The 26,837-nt window shown below is 40.6% G+C and overlaps 1 protein-coding gene across 2 annotated transcripts in view; it reads left to right on the top strand.

Annotated features, from left to right (window-relative positions):
* The first annotated feature begins 20,186 nt into the window (after nt 1-20,186).
* INTU (inturned planar cell polarity protein) overlaps nt 20,187-26,837 on the top strand; it is a 48,124-nt gene continuing 41,473 nt past the window's right edge. Inside the window, exons 1-2 of one of the 2 annotated variants that reach the window (XM_068403515.1) lie at nt 20,187-20,329; nt 25,024-25,610. In XM_068403515.1, the coding sequence (XP_068259616.1) occupies nt 20,187-20,329; nt 25,024-25,610 (730 nt within the window). The remainder of the gene's footprint in view (nt 20,330-25,023; nt 25,611-26,837) is intronic. The other variant, XM_068403516.1, reaches the window with a different exon arrangement.

Genomic DNA, 26,837 nt, shown 5'->3' with positions numbered 1-26,837 from the left:
CAAAAATATTATTTAAAGGTTAGCTATACTTTAAGTTGTTGTTAGGTACAATGATTTGGAAAATTAAAAATCATTTATTACAATTGATGAAATAAGTGATCTTTCTAAATGTTTGCTCTAATGTATTTTCAAATTGCACAATATGATTTTTTTCTTTAGTCCTTTGTAAAATGGTATTTTCTGCATTTTTCAGCCTTTAATCAGTAACACCCTGCTGTTACTGTTGGCCTCTTTTGTGGAGGAGATCAAACTGGGATTCCCTCCAGCAATATAATTCCTTAACCTTTGCAGAATTCCTTAACTGGCTAGAGGGCAATTCTTAGTGTTCTCCCTTTACAGAGCTGAAAGGGCTGCCGCTGTTGCCTCGCAGAATGATGAAAGTGATGAGGGCACAACCACAACTCAAAAGGATTCCAAAAAGTAACTTGTTAGTATTTTTACGTTCTTTGGGAGGGGGCAAAAGAACATCCTGAACTTGGTCTCTCACTCCATTCCTCAATGTTTAGGATGAAATCAGAGAAATTCTTCTGTAAGCCCTATCTTCTAGTCGGATTCTGACCTACTCTTTAAAAACTTGCACACATTCCACAGTTGTACTTATTATGGAACTGAAGAAATATGAATTACAAAGTTTTATTTCTTTCTTCATGGCAGACCTCAAAGCTGCGAAACCAGTTCTCCAAGTTTAAGAATGTCTTTTTAATTGCACTGACCAGCTGCTGTTTTCACAAATCTTCAGCTATTCCGCTCTGTTCTGAACATTCATATTCAGTGAGGTAAAGAAGAAAACAGGACTTTGTAACAAATAAATATCCAAGGCTATGCACAGCACCACTGTGGTACTTGTCAATACAATAAAAGGTGCTAGAGCCAGTATGATCAGTGAGCTACTAAATGACTTTTTTTAGAAGTATTTTTAAAAACAATGTCCACATGTAATACAAGCAGAAATATTCTAAATGTTTCTTCAGAAAAGAATAGGTGTACTTTATAGTTTTCTATAAGATGGAAACTAGTGCATAATCTAAACAATATGATTACACCTTACCCTTCCAGCAATCTCCAGTAAATTCATAGTATGACTTCATCAGTTACCAATCAGAAAACATAACCCTAAGCTACGGTATGACTTCTATTGCACACCTTGTCACTGAGTTATTGTAATCATGAAGGCCTGTTATGCATCTCGACATAACTGGGCATTAATAAAAACAGAGCTGCACTAGTTCTGCCTTTATAGATGTTTCTGGAATGCATTGGTGTTATTTTGGCGTGCTGTTTTAAATGGAAGATACGTGCTCTGCTGTAAAGCAGTTGAATTTTTCTTCATATAAACCACTTATGCTTAAGAGAGCTCTAGGTAAACATAAGCTGAAGTAGTTTGTGCAGCAGGTACCAGATATGACAGACAGTTTTCAGTTAGACTCTTTTATGCTCCAAATTAACAGAAGATTTTTCTTTTTCACTGTGTGGATCGTGCCAGTCTCCTTCAACACACTGTGGAGTTTTCATATTGCTTTCCTGTTTGGCAATACACTGATGTGGTTTCTCAAAAGCTTCCTGATGAATCCTGGTTTTCTTCCTCAATAAACTACTGAATGTTATCAGGCAGTCATACAGGTATTTTGTGCACATTAAAGATATACAAATAATTTGCAGATTCCAGCATTAAAGGCCCTATCTTAAGATTCTCCTGTAATTACATCTGCCTTAAATACACTATGATTTTAATGTTCACCTCATCATACATCTTTTCCTAGTGAAGACAAAGCTGTTATAATCAGGTGAGACAGCAGCAAGAGTCAATATAAAATGCTTTAATTCATTTTGGCTAGGTTCTGGTTATGCAGCTGACTCTTCAACCTGACTACAAATACTTGTTCCGTGTTTTACTTGATTTGTGCCAGTAACATGCTAAAAACCCCACAACAGTGTGGCGCAGAGAGAGTCATGGTACATCTCAACAAATGTACCACAAAAGACCTTGAATGACAGTTACCCTGTCTCCTGTTTTCCAGTGGTACAGTAGCTACTAAAATGTATGTTGTTTGGGACCTGGAAGTTGCAGGTTAAGGCATGGGTCACTGTGGCAAGCCCACTGCCAAAAGAAGCCAAAATAATTTTCTGATTAGCCATAGCTAGAAAAATGATTGTATCATCAACCACTACCTCAGATGGACAACAATTACTCTCTAGTAAGCTGCACAAGTTCTTAGCTACAATTGATTATGAACAGAAAAATATTTAATTGGTAAAGAAAACAAGCTTTAAAGATAAATATAATGACAGAACACGAAGTATTTCCTGGGCAGAAGGTGCAGATACCGTGTTTCAGTTCCTCAAGACCTCTCATTTAGTAACTTCCATCCCATCAGTGCTGAGCTTTAGCTCATCTGCCTGCATCTAAATTCCCTACCCTAATAGCTGCTAGCAAAAAGCAGGCTCCACAGCATCTGAGACTCTGAACGGAAACATTTTCAAATCCCATGGTGTAATTGTTCTGGTGAAAACTATAGCTAGTGGCAACTCTAGCAGCTTGTCATAATGAAAAAAAAAAGCTATTCACAAAAGCCTGAACTGGCAAACACAAATCTGATGCTGCTCCACTGGGAAACACTATGGGAGTTCTGCTCTTCATTTTGTAAGCTTCCACTGCAGATTTTCTGTAATTTTGCAAAACATTTCTGTGTGATCTCAAGCCTTACAAATTTTTATTGACAACTTGTGAAGGATGCAAGAAGGTGTCTTGTTATTTTTGTAAGCCCTGGGGCTTATGACAGGTAGAGAAAGTCTATTTGATGTTCTCCCTTGCTAAACATTGTTCTTTATTCTTGCTGCCAGATAAATATACAACACAGTATAAGCTTGCCACCAGTGCTCTCAAAAGCGGTTATATTTCACTTTTTGTTTATCTTTAATTTGGTCAGATTTTTTTGAAAGTTAATTTGAAACACTAATCCAGTGATGAAAAAACTTCATCTCCCTTTCTTCTCCCCTACAAAACATACTTTTTTGAAAGCATCATCTGTATTGTAGCCATAGTACATAATTCAGCTCTTCAAATAATTTATTTGCTATTTGTTAAAGCATGATTTTAATCACTGTTACTTTATGTGCATGTCAAATACTACATTCTAAACTGGATTTTGCACAAAAGCTTTACAATAGCAAAAGACAAAGATTTCCCTTTGGAAAAGAAGTGGTGTCTGCTTGTTTTCTTGTTGCAGAACATACTTCATAGAATTCCTGTCTATGTGTGTCTCCATTCTCTAATGGGAATCCGCCTTTATTGGGACTGGTTTAAAGTCACAGGATGCAGCAGTTTCGTTGGAGTTGGCTTTCTATTTCTCTGCTTCACTGCAGTGATATCCCTGATAATGACATCAATGTGTGTATGTATCCTAGTTCTCTATAAAGTATGCTTCATTTCCTCTGATTTTTCCAAAACAAAACTCAGAGTCATAAAAATGAGTAACGTCTTTTTCTTGATATGGAAATCTCTAAAATCCCTAAGAACAGTTCAGTTGTGAGAGATGACGTTAAATAGCTACATGGGCTGGGCAGTTTAGCAATATGCAAAATTACTAAGGAAAAAACATCCAGGCTTGATCATTTTTGGTTAAACAGAGAACCACATACAAGTAAAACAGCAATAAACGCCAGTATTTTCGACCCCAGCCTGTGATGGTGCGTAGCTCTGTGCAGGTTTGCAAAACTGACAGGAATCAGGGAAGCAGGAGGAGGCTGCCTGCCCTTGCACCACTTTGCATCACTTCCTCTGCCACCATGGCAGCATTTGTACTTTTCAAAAGAATAACCCTCTTTGAAGTCTGCCATATACAGACATATCAGACACATACTGACATCTAAAACAGATAAAGAGGTAAGGGAGGGTCAGCAACCTTTTTCCTCAAAGGAAGACCTTCCTCTCCGGCAGGGGGATTGGACTAGATGATCTTTCGAGGTCCCTTCCAATCCCTAACATTCTGTGATTCTGTGATTCTGTGATCCCGTATGTGCAGTTCTGTCTCAAGAACTCTGCATCCTCAGAATGTTTCCTGCACTATTATTTCCAGAAAGAAAGATCAGTGACATATATTATAGGACACAGAAGTTTCTGAAAAGCCTGCATTTTTTTTTGCAGGAAAATCAAAGAACCAGCTTGCAAGTTCTACTCCTATCACTGACAAATTACTTCTAAACTACTCCTAAAACATTACCTTTGTGTATATTCACCTTGTCTTTATTTTCCTTCTCTCTTTATGAGAACACATGCAGTTTAGAACTCAATTAAAACAGACCCTAGTGAAATTATCAGTACTTTTGTTAAATTTTGAACAGAATTTGTACAATGCATGTGGGAAAAAAAAATAGTCTATTTCTCAGACCAGAGGTAGGGTGAAATATATAACCCTACCAGCTGCCAGTCCCAAGTTGTACAATTCCATTTTCAGAAATGGCTGAACCTAATATTGTTTTGCTTCTGTTTTCAGAGAAACCCATGTGCAACTTCAATCATATTGGTTTCTATTGTGTGTGCTGCATGTGCTTGCTGACCAAAGCAATCATTGTACTTGTCATTTAAGCGCCAGAAGTTTTTTCTTCGGTCTGCACATGGCCTCCACAGCTTTTTCCATCATGTTAGTAATCTTTTATTTGCTAATCACGTTGAGACGACTGCTGTTAAAGTAGAGCACTGTGGAGTTACCAGCTGTATGTGCACAGAACTTTCAATGCCCTCTAGTGTTTCTTGCTTGCAAATTAAAATTTATAGTCAGTGAAAATTTGTTAGCATAGTTGGTTAGTTGGATTTTTAAGACCCTCTGTCGATACTGAAAACAAACCCAGTGTAAATACAGCCATATCATGAAATATAGAAGATTAAGTAAAATTGTCCTCAACTGAGATGATAGGCAGTGGAATATTTTCAGTGTTCGAAATTAAAACAGTGAATAGCAGGCCTCTCGACTTCTCTTGCAAACTGTAAGACCCCATTTACTGCTAAACCCGTGCATTCAGGACATGCCTGCACAAGAAATGTGATGTATCTGCAGTCACACGGTGAGAAAGAAGCCGTGACACTACCTATAGCGAAGGAGTCAGTCTTCAGAGGTTTGGGGCACAGGATTAGATAGCGCTGTCCCTGCAGTGCCACAGGCTCCTTTCAGCTGTGTGATCCTATGCACCGGATCAGGATGACCAAGTGCATCTGTTATATGGAAGAAATTGAGGAAGTAGGTGACCATGTCAAATCAAAAAGTGCCTTGATAAGATGGAAGGCAAACAAACAGCTGAGATTTCAGAGACCAGAAGAAACTAAAGTTGTATGATAGTTTGATTAGAATTGCATTATCTCAGTAAGAGAGAGCATCCTGTCCTAAACAACCCCATGTTTGCCCTGATTTTTATGTGTGTAGGCAGTGAGAAATAGCATGGATGCCTGAAGACAACAGGCAATCAAGCCAAGACATGACACAAGGTATTTACAAAGTTCTCTCCCAAATGACAGAAATCATAAAGACTATATTAACATCAGGATTTCGTCATCTACCTAGCAACTATCTAAGAAACAACAATTATTTTTAGAGCTGTGAATGCTTTGATTTCCTGATACGTAGCACAGCAGCAGTAATGTATCATTACAGCACTGTGCCCATGCTAACCAGCTTTGATCACACTTTCAGGGTCAAGCAACTATCTCATACGGTATTGCTCTTATTGTGTAAGTTTTTGGCTTGGGAGTTGAGAGATCTCTGCTCTCCTGCTGTGTGCACTCAAGAAGATACACCCTTAGTATCTCTTTACATTAGCTTCCTGTTCAGCGATTTCTGAACATAAAAGTGCTTAGTTCTGCCTCATTAATCTGAAAAAATACCATTTTTAGTTGTTTTTAATACCTCAAACATAAAATTAAAACAAAAAAAAAAATCCAGAACAATGTTGTGACAACACTAACTGTCCCCTAATCTTTGTGACAGTTTACCTAGTTATTGGTTTGTTTATTTTATGAATGTCTTCATGTTTACAGTATGAATGTATTGGTCTTATAAAAATAATTATCCTACTTCACAAAAAATTTTATGCAAGTCATCTTTAAAAAGTAATCAAAACAGTGACATAAAAAGTGATGTTTATGGGACAAAGTGATCAGAATGTTACTATCAGTCACTGAGGAGGAACAAATGGTAAACTGCAACACAAAAAAACAAACATCAAGTAGAAATAAACCTTCTTATTCTTTGATGTTCTTCACAGTAAGTAACAGTCAACACCAGTTAACCCGTTTGCCAATATGTAAAGTTTTATGGCAGTTCATCATCCAATAGCTTCAGCATTCAATAGTTTCAGCAGGAACAAAATTAGGCTCAGCATTTATCCCAAGAGGTTTTATTTACTGTTCATGGGCAAGGTAAGTGAGGAGAGACGCAACTAAGCTTTGGGGGAAAGGGTTTCTTTTCAGTTTTAATGTCGAGATGTTGGTTTCCTTTTCTTGTTTGTGCAGTCTTCAGAATCAGAAAGCTTTAAGAGTGACAGCGCAGCTGGGGACTGAAATCTAAGCTATAATTCTAGGTAGCTTCAAGATGTAGCTGGACTTTAGGGTTCCTGCCGGGATGTCACATACAAAGGATTTTTTTATACTTTTAATGGGCTTCAATAGAGGACTGTATAAATATAAAGCAGGAAATAGATGACTTAAAAATTAGAAACAATCTTTAATTCTCTTATTTGCAGAAATAAATATATAATACCTAGAAACTGAATTCTTAAGGATACATCCTCAGGCACTTCACTTCCCATTGATTTTGACAGGTTTTAGGCATCTGAAGAAGTCCTTTCAGGGTGTAGGTCTTAACCTCAGTTATGCTTTTCATTCTGAGCACCATGAGGAAGCCCAGAAATAATTAGAAACAAAGAAAAAGAGTGGTGAAGTTCACTTTTAGCTGTAGTTCTTCAGCATCCTCAAATCTACACCAGCTGAAGAAAAGTCTAGAGATCAGTTTTTAATCCATAACTTTTTACACATGTCCAGAATGTTTTAAGCTACGAGAAGAACTTCTCAAAAAGTCCCTAAAAACGGGTAAATAATGTATAAATTGGGGAAAAAAGTGCCTATAAGAAAGAAGAGCCAGGAAGCATTAATAATAGAGGTGGTGATAACGTTATGTCCCTAATCATTTGACCTGAAATCGTGACTGTGAAAGGGGATACTTTATCTGAACAGCAATAATCTCAAAAAAAGTTATTGGAATTCATCGTAAAAACTTTGCTCAGCACCAGGTGGTGCTATTCTGCTTTTTTTAAAAATCTTGTGAGCTACTAAAATAATTTGCATTTTAAAGGAATAATCTCTGATTCAAACTAAATCTGTGAGAAAAGTATCTGTTTTCTCAAGCTATAAGTCAATGGTGACTGCTTTTGGTGTTACGCATTTACATATTTAAGAAGCAGAGGATTCTCAGCACACTTGATAGGAAAATTTAAAAAGTCTTCAGCTTTTAAAATAATCCTACTTGCCTCATGATTAAACTAGTTATATAAATCGTTTAATCCATTAAAATTCTACATCTGCTTTTTTGAGAGTCTCACACAAAAAAGAAAATTCAGCTGGGTCCAAAAGTGCTGGTTGTGAGATGGCACACACAAAGTATGCATATTTGCTTGTAAATTTTTAAATGACAGACAGGCTGTCTAATCAATGTTCCATAATTTTCCTTTCCTTCAGAGCTAAATAGATTAATACACAATCTCAATATTGCTGTTACATGAATGTATGACAGAATGTTTTTTGCCATGGGTTACTGTCAATGATTGTGACATACACTGCATTGCCAGCCCCAAATATTAATTAGCATAAGTCAAATCATTAACCATTAGATTTCTTTTTAATTATGAGATCTGAAAATAATAAAAGTATGTTTTTGCCTTCTTAGTACCAATAAAGTTGAATTTTCACGTTCTGCTTTGAAACCACTAGGATTATGTATAGGAACAATTTTCTTCAAAATTAAATTTTCACGTCTCTGGAAGCTGGACTTGAAAAAAAGTGCTTATTTTTGTAAAAACAAAAAAAATCAAGAACAAACATTCAAGTAAAGTTTTTGCTAACAAAACCGTAATGCAACAATATCATGCTGCTTGCCTTGGATGAGACAGGCAAACAGGCCTACTTGCTGCTTGAAGGAAGAAAAAAGATGGAAAGAGTGAGCTAGCTGAACACCAAAGTCTTTGCTTCCAGAAACTCAGACAAGTCCAGAAGGTGGGAATAAGCGGGGCAGAGAGCCTTAAAATCAATTCTGGAAAATAAATCTGGGGTCAAAGTTCAGGGATTTTTTTTATTTAGCATGTTTGCCAGATATTCTTATACTGTGTACAGATGTTCGTATAAAACATAAGTTGTCCCTTTGTATGGTTCGCATCTATTTCTCAGAAGACCAGATGGTCACAAACCGTATTTATAGACAAATTTACAAGAACTTTATCAGCTTCAGTTTAACAAAATCTAATTATGTTTTATCAGCCTTTGCAATATATCAATAATCTAATGATTTTTAGGAGAGCTTTTTCAATTTGATTTAGACTCCTTATTCTTAGAGTCTAAAGAAGTCTTAGAGGAAGTAAGAGAGGAATGTCTTAGAGGAAGTAATAAGGATCCAGCACGTTATTTTAAAGTCCATGAAGTAGCCACGTGTTGCTACCCTATTCCCACTATTCTCCAAACTGAAAAGTCTTTGCAGAAGGGAACTGATAGATTGATATGAAATGAGTGACATTATCCAACGCTGCTCTTCAGTTTATTACTTACTCCTTGGACTAATGGTTTACTCATGGACTATTAATTCTTATTTCTAGGGGTTCTTGTACTGCTGACTTCGCCAGTTTGTCAAAATCATTGCCTTTGTGGCTGGCTTTGAAGAGATCCCAGAATTACAAGAAATTTGTTTGACAAATAAACTGGATTTTCTCTCTTGCTGCTGGAAGGCTGAACTGAAGGCAGACATGGCAACCGCACACAGTGTTTAGTGTCCCTGCACTCTGAGAAGGACAGATCATTAAACTCAGCATAGCAGAGATAAACCTTCTGCTTTCTGCAGTGCAGTGCTGATAAAATACAAGTGAGTTAACAGGACAACAACTTGGGGAACCCAGCTTTCTCCATACAGGCAGAAAAGAAGGAGCTATTCTTTAAGTGATGCAATAACACCAAAATCTCTGTGTGTTTTTTTTTAATATGCATCTAGCCTCAGTTAGAATAAAAAGCAAATCCAGAGGTGGATGTCCATATTTGTCAGAAGTGAAAAGTATAGTATTGCCTCTGCCTCCTCTAACCTTCATAGCTGGTTGTGGAAAGAAGGCAGAGCCTGGAAACATCTCCTTGGCAAAAATACCCTACCAACCCCACCCCTCAATCTTCTAAAAGCAGCAACAGACAGGCAGTAGCAGCCTGAGTATGCATCTTCTGGTGAGTGAGAGCCTGTCCTGTTATCTGAGAACAAATATCCACTCCACAAAATTGCCATCACTATCCACTATTAATCAGCAGATGATCAAGTAATACTAGAAATAAACCGCTATAGGCTGGAAGAATGTTTCTACACAGAATGGCAGAATTTATTCATATTTGTTCTTTATGGGTCATGATCCTGAAGAACTATATTCACTAATGCAAATCACTGCTTTTTACTAATCTTTGCAGTTATTCTTAAGTTTTTAAGACTGTAAAAGCATATTTGGTCAGGAACCCACTTACAGGAAAAGGCAATATAACACAACACAGAACAACCCAGTGCCAACTGATCAGTTTCGTTTATGGTTTTTCATCTCTTGCGGTAAGGTAGAGCCCCTGCTTGACTCCTTCATCCAAAGATAAACAATCTCCTATTTAAAAGTAAAAGGGAAACTACATGTGACCCAGTCAGATGGAAAAAAAAAATCCTTAGGCTGTCAAATCTCTGTGTTTTCAGATGAGCAGAAAATGTGGTCTCTGGTTCATCATTCCTGGATCCCTTCAGCTACCAAAGCTTAATGCAATAGATATGTGAACCTGACACTCAGCTGCCACAGTTTATAGCTTGGCATAACAAAATAAATGGAAGTAGATGGGGGCTTAAGTTAATATGCCTGACTATGAATTGCAGCTGGTGAGATGCATTCTCAGTGCCTGTTCTGCTGCCTCTATTACAAGGGTGGTCTCATAAGCAAAGAGGTGAGGAAGGATAGAATAGCCAGGAAAGTAACCTTGTGCTCAAACAACAACTTGACATAGCCCTTAGTTTGGGAACTGAGTAGAGTAAGGTACAGTCTCCCTCACTCATAGGTATAATCAAGCAGAAAAAGAAAGCTTTTCTATGAATGTATCACCAGGACAAAAAATGTTACAGGCAAAAATGATCTGAAGGAGACAAATCCTCCAAATCCTCCCTGCTCGGCACTCCTGATTCCCATTAAATTCTTACAATCTTGTCACAACTTTTGTCTTATCTAGATGGAGTCACAGTCAACCTGCTGTCCTTCAAGCCTCATACTTAACCCATACTGGGTCAGCAGCCAACAATAGCCGACAGTTGGCTACTGCCAGGATGATGGACCCTAGTATGTGTTGCATCAAGAGGAGGGGACTGATTAATAATTATTTTGTATTTTCCCCTTCAAATTCAAGGGAAGGAATGGAGTCTCTTCCGAAAGATTTCAACTGTCCCCAGAGTGCTGACATCTCACAGCTAATGATATAAATTACAAATCATACATATGAAGTAATGACAACCTGATTTCCATCTTGTGCAGCCGATAAAAGCAGGTTAGTTTACCAGCCAAGTCAAGGAAGTCAAAGGTCTTCAAATATAGCAAAAGTAGCTTTACTACCTCTTTTAGTCTTTTCCAAAAGGGGATTAGGATTGAAAAACTTCTGAGCCTGTCAGCATAGGAAATAGCTTCATAATCAAGAGCCTAACAACTGCTTTTTTAAGAAAAAAACACACTACAATCTCAGAAATAGATCTCTGTCATAAGTATAGCATCATAATACTTTGACATTTCTTTTTATTTTTTCTTTTACACCAGAAACACCAGAATTGTTCTTTAACAAAGCAGAAGGGCTTTCACAAGGCAGTTCAACTGGCAGTAAAAGTACCACAAACGGAAGGGGAGCCCAGGCATGCTACAATTATTTTGTATGCAGGATGCCTGTTAACATTCTTTCTTGTTGTCATTGCTCTGTTTTTAAACTGTTTAAATTCCCTCCTTCTCCAATACCTAATGGTTTTGTTTCCCTGTATTGTAGAACCTTTAAATCTTTCTCCAGTTGCATGTATTTCATTGGATTCAGGAAATATGCTGTAATGCCACGTTCTCTATAAGTCATTAGAGTCAAATACAAGAGCTGACAGACTTCAAATGGAATGGTGACCTTCCTTCTTCCGTGGCCTATTGTAGCCATGCTAAAATCTTGCAGAAAACACAATGAAATGGTGCTTTGTATTTTAGCGAAGCTTCAACCTGTAAGATTCAACTAAAATAATTCTTGTAAATGTCAAAGGCTAGGGGATTTGCAGAAGTTGTGTTAGAGGATTAATGCTAGCTCAGAACTCTCTATTTTAACTTAAGAATCTTATGTGCAGCTAAGGTAACAAATATCTTCAGGAAAAAAAAACATATGGCTCTTAAAGTAGCCACTGTATCACTTTTTAATTTCTGCTCCTCTTTCATTTTCCAGTTGTGTCATACATAAATATTGAGCCTAGGCACCCTAAATGTGGTAAATGTTGTAATTCCTATCTAGAAAAACATTCTATTTGATTTTTAAATTAGTATTTTTTCCTGTTTATCAGCAGCATGGTGCTGTTGGATCTGCCATTTCATAAGCGACACAAAACCTAAGTCACCTTTTTTCATTTTGGCACATTTTGAGGCTCTCTATATTTACATGTTCTAGTTTTGCTGAGTTGTAAGCAATTCTAATAAAGATCTTCACAATCGATTTTAAGCCCATGTAAAAGTACAGTATTAGTAGCAAATGATGTTATCATTAAGCTCAGCATTAGGTCAGTAGTTGTAAGAAACACAAAAAACGGTCTCCCATGAGAAGGAACCCAGAGACAAAGAAAAGCTGACAAGCATCTTGGAAAGGCCTTCTGGCAGCGCAGTGTGATTTTGATGGTAATGTTTGGGGGTTTTGTTGTTTTCTACCATCAAATGCCCACCCTAGAAGTGGGTTTTGTGTTGTCCTAAGCGAATTGGGAAAACACACCCCTGTTGTGTGCAAAATTAAACATCTCTGCTCCCTCAGGGCATAAAAATAGGACTAACAGTGAAAAAAAATAACACAAAGTAAATCTCTGCAGCTTTTTGCTCTGCTGCTGTTACATAATGCTGTTCTGAAAACCACATTGTACAGGACTGATGGGAATCTAGCGGTCCAGATAAACTGCTGAAGTCCCAGATCTATATGAAATTCTAGCCTAAAATTTATAGCCTCCATATGCATGTGAAGGAAATTTTGCCTCTCATTTGCTTGAGGAAAATATACACAGTGCTAGCAGCTCTGCCTCCTAATCATGCTCCTGTCACTATCACCATGCAATTTCCATCAGCTTTCTGAAATCAAGATGTGCGTATTGCAAGAAGTTCTTCACTCAGTGCCCACTGCAGAAGTATTATGCTTATTTTAGTACTGTACAGCCCAAACTCCTCCAGCCACTGCTACTTAGACCCAAAATCCGATACACCTTCAGCTTCCCTAGCACCATAGCCCTGGTGCTGAAGATCATGACAAGGGTTTCGTGGTCATAATCCTAGACAATACTGCTGCTGTTGCTCACCTCAGTGGATGATGGTGGTTCCCACATCTTTGACAGCAGTAGAATTCAGAGGAGATTGTCCTTCTCTTAAAATTGCTACCTGGTATCAAAGAAAGAAAGCAAGCAAAATTTAGAAAAGCAGAAAATGGTAAGATACCTAAATTTTAGAGTCACACTACTTGGTGAGAATCCCAGCCACAGACTCATGGTGATTCTGCATTCACCCTCTCCAAACTGAGCTGTTGCCACTGTCTACTCGAGCCAAAGTCTTCAAGAAAGCTGAAGATTCTACTCCATGTAGTGGCCAACATCCCATGGAGTTGGGTGCTAAAATATTCAATGGCTTCCAATTTGTTATCCATTCTGTATCTCGCTCATGGTCCTCCTTTTAATGATCTTTCTGGGAAACAACTTCATTGTTGTGTTGCTCTAATTATCCCAGACACAATAACTGAGAGAAACTAAAACTGATGTTTTTAATAACTGATTGCAAGACCTTATTAGCCATTGATCTTAAATCACCAATAGAAGAAAATATGGAGATGATCACATCTTGAAAAATTCTAAACATTAGAGAAAACTGATCGCTTTGTAAAAGGGAGCAGAGAACATAAAATGATGGCAATTCATGGGTAAGAAATCAAAATGGCAAAGATATGGGTCACACCACTTCTATACATTCACATCCCTGTTTATTCAATGTACTGTGTCAGAATTTTGCAGATGGGAAACCAGTAAGGAGTCCTGTAACTCAGTAATCATCTGAAAGTGCTTGTAATTACTGTTTCGTGAAAGAGGGAAAAAAAAACGGATTAGATTTTGTGGGATTGATAATTTTTCATATTAATACTTCCAGAAATTGAATCAGCTGGGCAATTCCATTATTTTAACCTACAGGAAAATGCGTGGGGAAAAAATATTTTCTCACATATTGGGAGGTGTAGATACAGCTCTGGGAAAAAAAAAATCTACGGGTGCAGTTAGGAATTACTTTCCTGCATTTACATGAAACTTGTGTTTTCAGGGTTTGCTAGTGCCAGAGAGAAACAATACCGTGCAGCAGCGTTAGGCAGCCCCCCTCGGCGGCCGGTGAGAGGTCCGGGACAGACCCCGCGGCGGGGCAGGCGGCAGCAGAGCACCATCTCCTCAGGACCAGCCCCGCTCTCCCCCCGGCGCACGGCGCGGTTCCCGGCTGCGAGGGACGCGCTTCCCCCGCGCCCCGCGGCGTGGCGCCGGCGGGCTCTAGGACCGCGCGGGCGGCGCGGCGGAGGCGGGCGGGTTGAAGGGCTCCCACCTGCCCGCGGCCGCCCGCAGTCCCCGGTGCCGCGGGGCGGGCGGCGGGCCGGGCCATGAAGGGCCCGCGGGCGGCCGCGATGTTCGGGGCGGGCAGGTACAGCATCCCGCGGCCCGTCACCAGGAACCTGGAGGACCTGGACTCGGTGCAGAGCGTCCTGCTGCACAGGTCAGTGGCGGGGACGGGGAGCAGGTCACCCCAGCCCGGTCCCGGCAGCGCCCCGGGCGGGGGGCCGGCAGCGAGGCCCGCGGGGCAGCGGCGAGCCCCCGGCCCTGCGGAGAGGCTCCCCGCGGCAGCCTTTTGTTGTCGAGGCAGGAAGCGAGAAGGGCCGTGTCCTGCCTCCCCTCACCTTCCCCGGGCAGGGGAGGCGCCGTGCCGTGCCCGCCGCCGCGGGGGCAGGGGCCGGCCGGAGCTGGGGCTGCCGCGGTGCTCACGGGGCTGCCCGCGGGGCACCGGCTCGCCCTCGGGTTTCCCTCCCTCCTTGAGAAGCGGAGGAGCTGGAGGTGAGGGGAGCTCCCCTAGCGCGGTTTGAAGGGTGCCCCGCAGCCTGTGCAGGGCTGCTTGGGAGCCCAGGGGCTGCGTCCGGGGTTCTCTCACGTGTAAGGAAACGGGCTGACAGAGGGAAACTCGGTGGCATCAATTCCATGAGCATTTTGAACTCTCTTTTTAAGGGGAGGAGAAAAAAATACCTTAACTCGCACACAAATCCAGGATGGGCACTCCTTAAGTGGATGTGCAGGAGGCAAACTGCGTGAGAAGCAGCTGCTTTTCCCCTGCCTTCACCACCCCTAACGTGCAATTCTCCACAGTATCCCCCCACAAAGAAAGCTCGACAATAAGATCTTACCCAACAGGCCAATGCGGGACTTCCAAAGCCACCCTCAGTGCAATTTCCTTTGCCCTAGCTGAGAGCCGCTTAAACTTTTCAAGGAAAGCACCATCCCATTCAGCAGTATCCAACAGAAGCTCACCTCCAGTTGTTCTGGGAAGTGCCCATTTCCTAACGTGTTCTCTCACCTACACTGATTTATTTCCTGCTGCAAAGAAAACGTACACTTTCAGTGCCAACTCCAAACAGCTCTTGCTATGGAAACTAACAACTAATTATAAACCCAGCTTCTCTCCAGCTCAAAGCACCAAACTCAATAGTCGCTTAAAATCCGTTCCTGCAAACACTGAGGATGAAAACGCTGAGTGCAGCAAGGAGGGCACGCTGGAATCGGGCTCTTCCTGCATTACACTCCGAAGCTGCTTTATAAGCAATAAATGTGCCCATGTGCTACCAGGGGACTCTCGGGGATCTGAAACTGTGCATGCATTTGTCAGTGACTTAACAGAAAATGTTCCGTGTCAAAGTTGGATTGAAACCATGCTGCCCCGTGGTATTGCTTGTTATTAGTATACTTTCAGTGTAATAAGGTACTATTCATACTTGAAACATCTGCATGTTGACTGACGGCAAATAATGGTTTTCTTTCATGCTTGACGTGCCTGCTATGCATAGCAGGTGATCCTAAAAAAAAAAAGCCTGTAGATTTGAAGTGAAGTAAAAACAGTAGGAAAAATCTTATTTGAAATTACAGCTGCTTTTCATGCTAGAGGGAACTCTCTAACTCTGTAAGACTGTTTTCCAAAAGAATGAGATGAGTTGTACTAGTCTTCCCAAAATCTTCATGGCTGTCTTCTGTTGGGTTTACGTTCTTCTAAAATACTTTCTATGATCGAATTGCAGAGAGGGAAGTTGATACAGAAAGCTTAAAAAGTCAGAACAGTATTTTATTTACGGAGCACTGGAGTGTTTTCTCACAAAATTTCTGTTCCTTTGGTCACAAAGGTAGCCTTCATTCTGCATTTAGTCTGTTTATATGTAAGTATCCCTGTTAAAATAGCAGTCCAGTATCATTATTCAATTCATGCTACTTTGTTATGGCTGGTCTCTATGCAACAATGTCAGAAAAGCTGTGAACAGAAGACTTTGTAATCACAATCTTACTCATGTAGTTTTATGTAAACCTTGTAATCACAAAATCTTATGTATTAAGGAATGCCTGTGAAGTGTGCCTTTTGTCTCTTAAGCAAAGGCAGACTTTGGCGGGGTAGCAGAAAGCTGTATTGTTATCATTAATCTTGAAAAAAGAAGAACTTATTTGTGTTGCATCTTTGCTGATGCTGTGCACTGGAGGAGTAAAAAAATCTATAGGAATCAATAGCTGGAAGGTCTGGAATGTCGCGCTCTAGCAATCCAGATTTTCTGTTAGTTTTTCTTCAGATGTTTGAGTAAAGCAGGTGTTAGCAACAAGAAACAGAACTGTTAAAGAGGAAAATATTTTCCTCTTAGTTTTATCTGCTTGTAATGTATCATGTTATATCTGTAATATTATCATGTTATATCTGTAATATTATCATGTCATGTCTGTCCAGCTGTTGTTGGAGCCTTTCTGGAAATATGATCTGATTTGAAAACAAGCAGAAAGGAAAAAAAGTGAAACAATAAGAAGTCACTTAGGCCTTCTTATTTCTTTATCAATAATGAAGAGCTGTAATTTGAAGTATGGAAGGGGAGGAGGAAAGCAAAGGGACACTTAAAATGCTGTTGATAGACTTGGTCAGTGTAAGAAAGACAGATTCAATGATAGTCCAGGTATATCCAGTGAGATTTGTCTGGCAGTATTACTATGGCCTGTTTACACTGCCTACGCTGTACAAAAGAGCCAGAAAGCTGGCAGATCTGGTCGTTAGAGAATTCTCCCATTTGGAGCAGTGTTCAGGTAGTACGGAGGCAGCACTGCATCTGTGCTCTTCCTCACCCACGCTGGTGTTTAGCAGGGGGAATGACCCTGAAGAAGAAGGGGAGATTGCTGAAAAAACAGGGATCTGATACAATTCCTGCATAGTGTGTTGGCACCTCACGGGCATAAACTGGGTACTCCTAAGGATCAGGTAGCATTCACTCATAGCAGAGGGAGCGTTTGTTTGCCCCAGTATACTAGAGGCATAACACAGTCCCAGTTCAGCCCTGTGTTGAGAAGAGCTCAACTATATCCGCAATTCAGGCCCGACACGCCTGCTGAATGTGAATCAGTGGAATCAATCTGGCATACCATCAGTGATCGTGGGTCCTGGTACAATTGCTAACATCAGGCCTGACTATACAAAACCAAACAAGTTAGAGTAGTCATAAATGCTAATCCTAAATTTCCCTGTGCTCTTCCGTCTAGCTGCTAGGAAAGACTATAACTCCAGCCTCATTTCTTCATCATCAGGTTGAAAAAAACAGCTGTCAGGATGTAACAATGAAAAATGTTAGTAGTTTAAATTGGACAGTGGTTGGAGTAAGGGCTCATAAGTATCTATGCAACAGTACCAAAAAACAGAGTTACACCCTAGCTATTTTCCTCCTTTATTAGAAAGGACCGGTATGTCTCTTTGGTGTGTCCTAGACACTGTCCTCTTTTAACTACATTCTACTCTTGAGTATAAATGTGGATCAAGGTAGACTTATGTTTAAAGCACAATAGCTTTTGAAGCAGGTTAAGCCAAAAAGTAACAAGAAACTCTTGTCTGAAATGAATTTCCACACACGGGTTTAGTTCCTTGCAGGAACAGCTAATCAGAACAACCTTAAGGCAAAAGAGAGTGCTTTTTAATTATCCACTTTTAAATGCTCATTAACCAGTTGTCCAGTAAGGGTGAGCAGTAGTATTGATGCCAATGATGCCCTGTGGCAAATTTTTACCATCTGCTTGTTAATAACAGCAACCTAGCATAGAAGGCTCATGGGTTCCTTAGGGAGAAGCATCAGCTCAACTGCTTGGACCAAGTGTAAAGGATCTGCCAGAAGACAAATTATTTCAAGTCTTTTCCTAATATTTCTGCACAAGAAATGAGAGGCTTTCCTCTCAAGAGGGATTGTGTGGGAAAATCTGTGTCTTCATTAAAACAAAATCCTGCTGTGTGAGATATATTATGTCTTGCGATCTTTAATTGTTCCCACAGCAGCAAGAATTCCACATTCATTTCAGAAAAATACTTAGGTGACTCCCAACTACCTCTCTTGGTGGACCAAAATCTTCCATCATCCTTTGCTTCATAATGTGGTTATCCCTATAAAATAGCAAGCAGTGTAAGACTGCCGTCTCCTTTTTAGAGAGCCTGTGTTTCTCGCTTATTGAGAAAACAACTGGAAACAATTAACCAACTCTTGAACTCAGTGAAATTTATCGTAACTAACACAGGACCATCTGGCATAGACTATCACTTCTCTACAGAAACACTGCAGTGTGCTGTTCGGTGTATTAAAAGTGCTTGCAAATATAAGCAGAATTAGGGAGGGCGGGACAATGTATCTCACCTACCTCTATTAAAATTCTAACTCCTGCAGTGTTCCTCTTAGAAAGCCATAACTCATTAGGCTCTTCGGGAAATGCTGTTTATGCAGACTGTTGTGTTTTCACAAAGTAAACTGCTTGGGAAGTGGGATACTTTTAAAATATTTTTTCCACCTGTTCTTCTGGAAGCAATTGAAAGAATGAAAGTTGGTGCATATCTTGCATTCTGACAACTGGAAACAACAAAAGATCTGTTTTGGTGGGGTTTTTTTAAGAATTGTTTACCATGCATGGATTATACACTTTGTGTGCAGTGGTTGTTGCCAGCTCAGGTAGGAAGAAAACCTTAAATTATCTACCACATCTTGTCCTAAACTGTATGAAACCATATTAGAACAAACTTTTTTTTTTAGGTATGGAATGTTTCTGTCTCCTCCTTTGCATAGGTTTGTAGTCTTAAAATCCATGCGTCAGTGATTTATTTGTCTTACACAGGCAGTTCCGAATGGCCACAAAATTTAATATAGGTATCTCTAGCTACTCCAGTTGAAGCCTTAATCACATGGATACAAGTCCAAAACATTCCTGTCTGTTAATTCACTTAAAATCACACTTACTAACGAACATTTCCCTAAAACAGTTTCAAGCACAGGAATTTCATACCAGGATTCTGTGACTTCTACATAGTGCTCCAGCACTATAAAACCTCACTGCTGAAGCTGTGCAAATATCCCACTGAGCAGAGATTAAATCCAACGCATTAAAAATGTTCCAACAATTATTCTCTAGCCCCTTCCTTTTTCACCATGCGTGTCCTGATAGGTTTACTGATATAGCTACACAGCAAGATGTCCGCCGGGTTGCCATGGTCTTGTTTTTCATGGATGTGAATAATTTAAGTCCTGAAAACTGAGTAGGGTTTTTTCCCCCCCTCTCTCTCTTGACTGTGCATGATTTTGCATTTGTAGACTGCATTGACTGCTTTAAAGTGCCAAATCATCTCGCTTGTTTGGGTCTGTCTCACATCCTTGCCTCTCTCCTCCCTAACCTAACTGCTCTCCTGACTAACCTTAAGAGAAGTTACCTTAGTTTCTCACGACTCCTTAAATTATTATAATGGAGCATAACGTAAAGCGCAGAAGTACTCCACTGCCAACCATTTGACTTGATGAAAATTACTATTTACCTCATGTTTTTTTCTCCAAATCAGTTTTTGATTATAAGCAGTGCTTTGAGGCTCACCCCAGGATTAGGACTTTCATTAATTAGTCTCTTATAGGACTGTTGCTGAGACCTTGATATCAGACCACTAAATAAATAGTCTGTTCTCCATTATGTGTTCCATATTGACCCACTGAAAGACTTTTAAGGGACTAGTGAGATTCAGCTGTTTGTTTTGAGGAAGTAACCGGGGAGGTTGGGCACTTAAATGCTTATTATTATTCTTGCCAGCCGAAGGAGGTGGGCGGGCGGGCCGGCCTTTCTCCCGGGCGCTGCACTAAAACTACAAGTTACCTTCTCCCGAGCTGGGCAGCGGTATGTGCTAATTACTGCTTCCCACAGCCTGGTGCTCTGAGGGCGGCTGGCGGCGGGGTGGGGGGCGCGGGCCTCACGGGCGGCGCCGCCATCGCTGCCGTGAAGGCCCCGCGCGCGGCGGCCCTGGGCCGGAGGCGCCTTCAGGCTTCCCGCCGTCTCCATGGCGCTGGGCCGGGGCGGCCAATGGGAAGGGGCAGGGCGCGGGTCACGTGCCCGCCCGGCGCGGCGGGTGTCATGGCGTCCGGGGGGGACGGCGGGAGCGGAGCTGCTGAGGGGATGGAGCCGTGGAGGGGAGAAGGCGTTGAGCGTGCGGGCACCGGCGGCGGCGGGAGCAGCGAGAGCGGCTCGTGCGCCACCTCGCTGTCCGCCAGCTCCGAGTAAGGGCGGGGCGGGGGAGGGCGAGCCGCGGGGCCCCCGGGGGCGGGCCGGGGGCCATCCCCGCGCGGGTGCGGTGCCGCTCGGGGTGCGGGGCTGCTCTTACGAGCGGAGAACCGCGCTTTTGGTTTTTGCTTTCTAAGACTGCGTTCCTCTGGCAGAGCCCTAGAAGTAAGGCGGGGAGCGGCAGCGGTAGTTGAGCTGGCGGGCAGCCCTTGGGGTGACTCCTGTGTCCCAGCGGGACGCCGCCGGGGAGGGGGACGGGGACGAGGGGCTTGGCTCACGCGTTGTGAATGCTTTAGCACGGGAGATGCGCTCTGCCTGTCTTAGTGGCCTGGCTTTTGGGAAGGGGTAGGTGAGGAGACAACTCTGTCATACCAACACATATTGTAAAGTCATATATACCGCCACTGGGGTTTTCATTTATCTTTTTTTTTTTAATTCATATAAAAATTTACTCACCGTCTGTTCCCTACATTAAAGCAACTCTGCTTGACAGTTCAATTTCGAGGTCTGATCAGTGGCATTTTACTTGGCGTGTTATTTTCATTAGGTGAAGCAGTGAAGAAGAAAAAGAAGATAAAAGTGGGAGAGGGGTGAAGTGTATTTAAGTACAGTTGGGTTTGTAGTTGTCCCATACCTCTGGCTCAGTGAGAGACAAAGCTGCTGGATGTTCACCTGCCTTGTTTTGTTCTGATGTTTATAAGCAGAACTCAACTGTGACACATTTCAGCCTGAAGACGTGCTTTATTTTTTGCCTTTTTTTTTACTTTTGTGGGTTTTTTTTTTTCTTTTCCAGCTCTTTCATCTAAAATGCTTATTTACTGGTGTTCTTTAGATGTGTTCAGGGGATAAAGCTGTGTCCCACAGTTTTCAACAAAGAGCACAATGTATAATACTGTAGGATAAACTGAAACATATCTTTTTCTATCACTGCATCATCAGAGCTGTGAAGCTTTAATTTTAGGTCCAAATAGTTCCTTCTGTTGGACCTATAACACTCCACCTTTCTGAGTACAGAAACAAGAGGTTAAGATATGACTTGGAATGAAAAGGGAGAAAGCGTAGTTTGCAAAGTAACAGGTACAAAGAGAGGTCTGTTAGCTATTTGAAGATAATGGCGTTTGTTCCTCTGTAGATGATGTGTACGTGGGTTTATAATCAGCCCTATTTGATTAAATTAAAGAAAGAAAAACTTCAGGAATAGTTTTCTGAATTAAAAGTTACTCACTTCCAGAATCACCTTCTGGCAGTTGAAAATGCGCTGCTTGATACTAGAGCTAACGTGGAGAGACCAAGATACACCGAGGAACGTTCAGGCAAGGGCAGAAATCGGTGTGATGGGAGTGCTGCTTTGTCAGACCCCTGTGATTTTGTGCAACGCCTATTTTCAGGCAGAGCTGTGAAGTGAATGCTTACATATGCTGTCGTGAAAGTAGCGTGTTATTTTTTTTTTATACTTTTATCTATTTTAAGGGAGTTTAACATTTGCTGTCACTGTCCATAACCCCTCCAGGCAGCCATGGCTAGTAAAAGGACAGCAGCTTTGCATATACCGAATTGATTCCTCCCTCTGAAGCTGTACTTTGTCATTGCATAGGCCAAGGTTGGGAAGACTAAAGATGATGATGATCTTAACTTCTGCAAAGTATCATATGGGTGGATTAATCACACAGTGCAGTAAAATATTATAACTCTTGATTTTTTGTTTTCTTTAATTGCTTTAAAACAAGGCTCATAGATGTTAACTGTTTATTGTTTTCTGAGTTTCCTTGGGTGAGAACAGTCCTCTCTTGCTTCAGAATCAGAACTTGGATCCTTTGTTTCTAGTGTATGTTTCTTCTATACATGGTCAATTTCAGTTGGCATAGTTGTTCAGATATTTATCCCAAAGAAGAAATATGTGTGCGGGATCAATGAAACTGCTCTTAGAGGAATGCAGGTTTTCCAGATTTTTAGATCCCTTGATTGAAGCTTACAGACCTATACAGAAGCTCAGGTTATTGTGTAAGTGCTTGTTTTGGCACAAGGGAAGAGCGGTGGATATTAGTTGTTTGTTTTTTTTAAAATTTTTTTTTAGCTTGGTTTAAATCAATTGTGACGCTATAGCATTAGGAAGAAACCTGTCGTCCTAGGTGCAGATTCCTTGTTTCAGGCTTTGGTTTTCTAGATGTCTGTAGGGATCTATATTTAGAAGGTGATAGTTCCTTTACAGTACGCTCCTGGAAACGCCTTCAAGGAGAGCAATTCATGCTGTTGTGACAGTTTTTCAGTCTTCTGTCTTCATCAGCTTATTTGCATAGAGTGACTTTGCCATATGTGCCTCTCCTTGACGAGCCCTCTCTCTGGAGTGCTTTTGTTTGCGTGGACCCAGTGTAAACACCAGACACAACCTTTTATTTTTTCCTTGCTCCATATAGTAGGTTCTAATAAAAACAGACGACGAAGCTGGAGAACATGAGTGTATGAACTGACATCCAAGCTGAAATTTTGACATCTACCCCAAAGAAGAAAGAGCTTTTCCAAAGAGCACAGTCCCTTTTAAAGAGGAAATGAAAAGAGTATCAGACATCACAGGAGTTTCTGCTAACCCAAATGTTATTTCTTTGTAAATTTCTAATGTTTCCTTTATCAATTTTGTTTTTTCCCAATTTTGCTTACATGTATCCGAATGCAGGAGTACTCTTTTTTAAAAACAAAAACAAAAAAACAAACAAACAACAACAAAAAAACAACAACAACAACAAAAAAAAAAACAAAACCAAAAAAACCCCAAACAATTAGAAACTCTGTCATGTTATTTCTTACATACCACCTTTTGAGAGATGTTGGATCAGATAACTGTCTGGCCTTAACAGCCTTTAGGTGTTGTTATCATCCTGATACTTTCTTGAGTAAGATACTCAAGATCTTGAGTAAGACTTCAGAGAAGATCCAAACTGACTTACCCATGACCATCAGGAATAGCCAAATTATCACAAGTGGTGGCTCTTCTTTTAAAACTATCAACATGGGCAAAAGAATTAATAAATGCAGAGGAAGTGCATGATACTTCTTCCTGTCTGCAACATCCATAGACTTCTGTAAGTCACTGGGATTCCAGGAAGAGAGTAATGCCAACGTGTTCTGTATTCTTAGTCCAGCCAGATCCTCTCTTTGAGCCCTTAAAGGTGCTGTGCTGCAGTGTCTTTGTATAAAGTTCTCTGTTCAGCCTTACTTTGAAACTGTATCATTTATCTGTGTATTCAAATTAATGCTCTACTTGAATTATATAATACTAGTTTTAAACAAAATTTGCATCTTTTATTCAGTAAAATTAGCTAGTTCTAGTATAAAGCGTATGAATGTATGTTAACTTTAAATAATTAATGATATCAATAATTATGTAAGTCTCCACTCTGGTTTTTCCTCATTTGATTTTTATCAATGCGGTCTCAGATTCATAGAAAGGGAGACCTGTTTGTCATCTAGTCAGGAAGAGTGAACTGGTCTTGTTTGTTCCTGAAAATCTTCCAAACAGAACATCCCAAGTGTTCCTTACATCGCCTGCTAATGCTGATATTTGTGTGTGTGTGTGTGTGTGTGCATGTGATCAAAAAGCTTTCTTAATATTTAGCTTAAATGCTTTGGTAAATGAAACCACTGCGTACTCCTACTTTGACCATTATTGATCCTCATCCTCCTGTAGCAGTACTCTGTGGTTCACCATGGGCTGGGGGAGCGGACCGTTTGGCCTGTTGCCTCTCAGCTGTCATTTTTTGTTTGGGTTTTTTCTCAGCCAAAAAAGTATGATTTCCTTCAGTCTCTTTCCCTTTAAAACACGTTTATAAACTACTTACTATTTGTCTCTGTGCTCTGGGCTTGATCCAGTTATTACATCTTAAAACGTACTATCCAAAACTGGACATGGTTGACACGTTGCCGTAGCCAAATTAGGACAAAGAATTTTTGGTGCTGTGCAGATGGTACTGCTGTTAATACATCCTGTAGTTGCTTTGCCTTTTCTTGGCAGCAGCTTGTTGCTAGTGACTTAAGTGATCCACTCCAGCTGCTACAACTTTTTCTAGTGCTGCCTCTTTGCTTTATTTGTTGTGTATTTTTGCATATGAGCTTGAGTATGCTATTCTGAATTGGTCTTTAAAAGTGTTACCTAAGTTTTGTCTTGGTTTTTTTTTTTTTTTGTTATATTGAGGTGATTTTAAAATGTTAATCTTGTCTTTCCAAAGGGCCTGCAGTACAGTCCTTCTTATAAATGCATAAGGGAAAAAATCATGGGAGAGAACAAATAGAATGGCATTTTTTCTCTAAGAGAAAGCCCCATCGTGCCCTTGAGTGTAACTACTAATTAAAACTTGTATGTGAAAGAAACCGTTTGGGGGTGGGTTTTTTTGTTTTCAGAAAGAGGAATATTGCTTTTTGCAATGGCTGTTGTCCTGTAAGGCATTTGAAGAAACTCTTTTAACAGCTGGGAGGGATGCCTTTCCTTGCCATGTGCATCATTTGTCCGAGAAGAGCTCTTATCCTCATGGCACACTTAAAGCAGTTGAGCTTTCAATGCTCAGGAGGCAACGTTTTTTTTTCCCTTTTTTTTCCTTTCACTCTCCCTATCCCCTCCCTACTTGAAGTAATCAGATGTCACTTGCATAGCAGTCTTCCTTATCAGAGCTGTCACTGATCGTTCTTCTTTCTTTCCCAGTGACCTTGAGCCTGAATGGTTGGATGATGTGCAGAAAAATGGGGAGTTATTTTATTTAGAATTGAGTGAAAGTGAAGAAGAAACTCTGCTTCAGAACAGCTGTCCAGAAATGCCGGCAGTGAATCACGTCAGGTTTCGTGAAAATGAAGCTGAAGTTATTCCAGAGGGATCACGAAAAGAAAGAAAGTATGAACTGAAGAAATTTACCAAAATATTAAAAAAGAAGAATCTTTTACCAAAGCATTCTGGTAAGAAGGGTAGTGGAAGCTGTAGTGTGCACTCCACTGGTCCTACTTCCATATTGAAACACCAGTCCGCTCAGAAAATGGGTGTCACTGTTCAGCAGAAATACAAAGATGTGTATGTTTATGTAAATCCCAGAAAACTGTACAGTGCTGGAGAAGACGAGCAGCACAGGCTGCTGGAGACCTTGGTAGGGATTGTCCATCAGTCTGCGTGGAGCAGCAGAAGAGCAGAAAAACAAGGCAGGAAGGATAAAGTCATCAGAGGAATTGGTGAAGAGAAGCTTGTAGTACATGGCTTGGTGCCAGGTAGTTCAGCAATGAAAACAGGTCAAATCTTGATTGGTGAGTAATCGAATGAATAGTTAACTTCTGCACTCTTCCTTTAAAATGATAATTTTTTTTTTTTTGAGGCAACTGACTTGAATATTTCTGAGACATAAGCAGTTACTTAAAACTACTATTTTGTCAGTTCCTGTGGATTATTTTAAATAAATGTCATCGCATCTGATGTTTTGTTACCTATTCACTTTGACTATATTAGTGGGTTTAAGAACATGTGACATGAACTAGAAGGTGTTAGTATAGTAAAGAGAGGGCTATCCTTTAAGCATACAGAGAATGAGCAGCTTAATCTTGGAGCAACACATACCCCACCACCTTTAATTTAATGCAGAATTTGCTCAGTAGATAAGTGGGACTGGAGAAAAGCTATAGTCTGCCAAATATTGTATTTTGGTTTTATTCTTTTACACACCACCCCCCTTAGATAAAAAGTTTTACTATATAGGCTTTAAATGGATTTTGTGCCATAAAAATGAGGGAAAAAAAACCAAGATATATTCATGTTACAAACTTTCTGCACAGCCTTGTTTGGATATTCTTCTGTTTAGCAAGTATAACAGCTGCATCTTCAGCAGTTGTGATCAGAAGGCCTCCAAATACGTAGTGGGGCTGCAGTTTGAGGAGGCAGTGAGCCAGTGCAGCAGCTCTGTTTTATGTTGGTTTGGCTCTTGTCAGACACTTCCATGAGCTGATGCAACTAAATAACCTGGCAGAAAACTAACCCAGAAGAAAAACAGCCTGTCTAGTTTTTGCTGGTGTAGTCAGTTAAACGTGGGTCACACTAGGTCTGACAAGCACCCGAGAGTAAATAATGGAGGGGAATCAACTTCTGTATCCAGAAGTGAAGGAGCAGAAATACTCTCACTTCCAGCATCGAGAGGCCATTAAAAGGACTCTCAGCACTCATGAGACTCCAACCTCAGAGACAGTAAATGTGAGACAGCTAGCCTACATCTGTAAAGGGTGGAAGGTTGTTTAATTACCCTTGAAGTTGGTCCCTCATAGGGAGAGAGCAAAGATGTGATGTTGGTTAGAAGATCATGAAAATCTTAATACTGTAGTAGCACAAATCCCACAAAGTCAGCATGAGTGCTTTTGAAATTCCAGTGTTGTGTGTGTAAAAAGGCAAATCGTGCTCTGACTAGCTGATTCTTCTAGCACGTGTTTTTGGTAGGGATGCTAAAGAACACTCCAGAGGGAAAATTGGATAACTTTCAAATTTTACCA

Source organism: Nyctibius grandis, chromosome 6 (assembly GCF_013368605.1).
Source record: "Nyctibius grandis isolate bNycGra1 chromosome 6, bNycGra1.pri, whole genome shotgun sequence".
Classification (NCBI taxonomy): Eukaryota; Metazoa; Chordata; class Aves; order Nyctibiiformes; family Nyctibiidae; genus Nyctibius; species Nyctibius grandis.
This window is presented reverse-complemented; position numbering and strand designations above follow the sequence as displayed.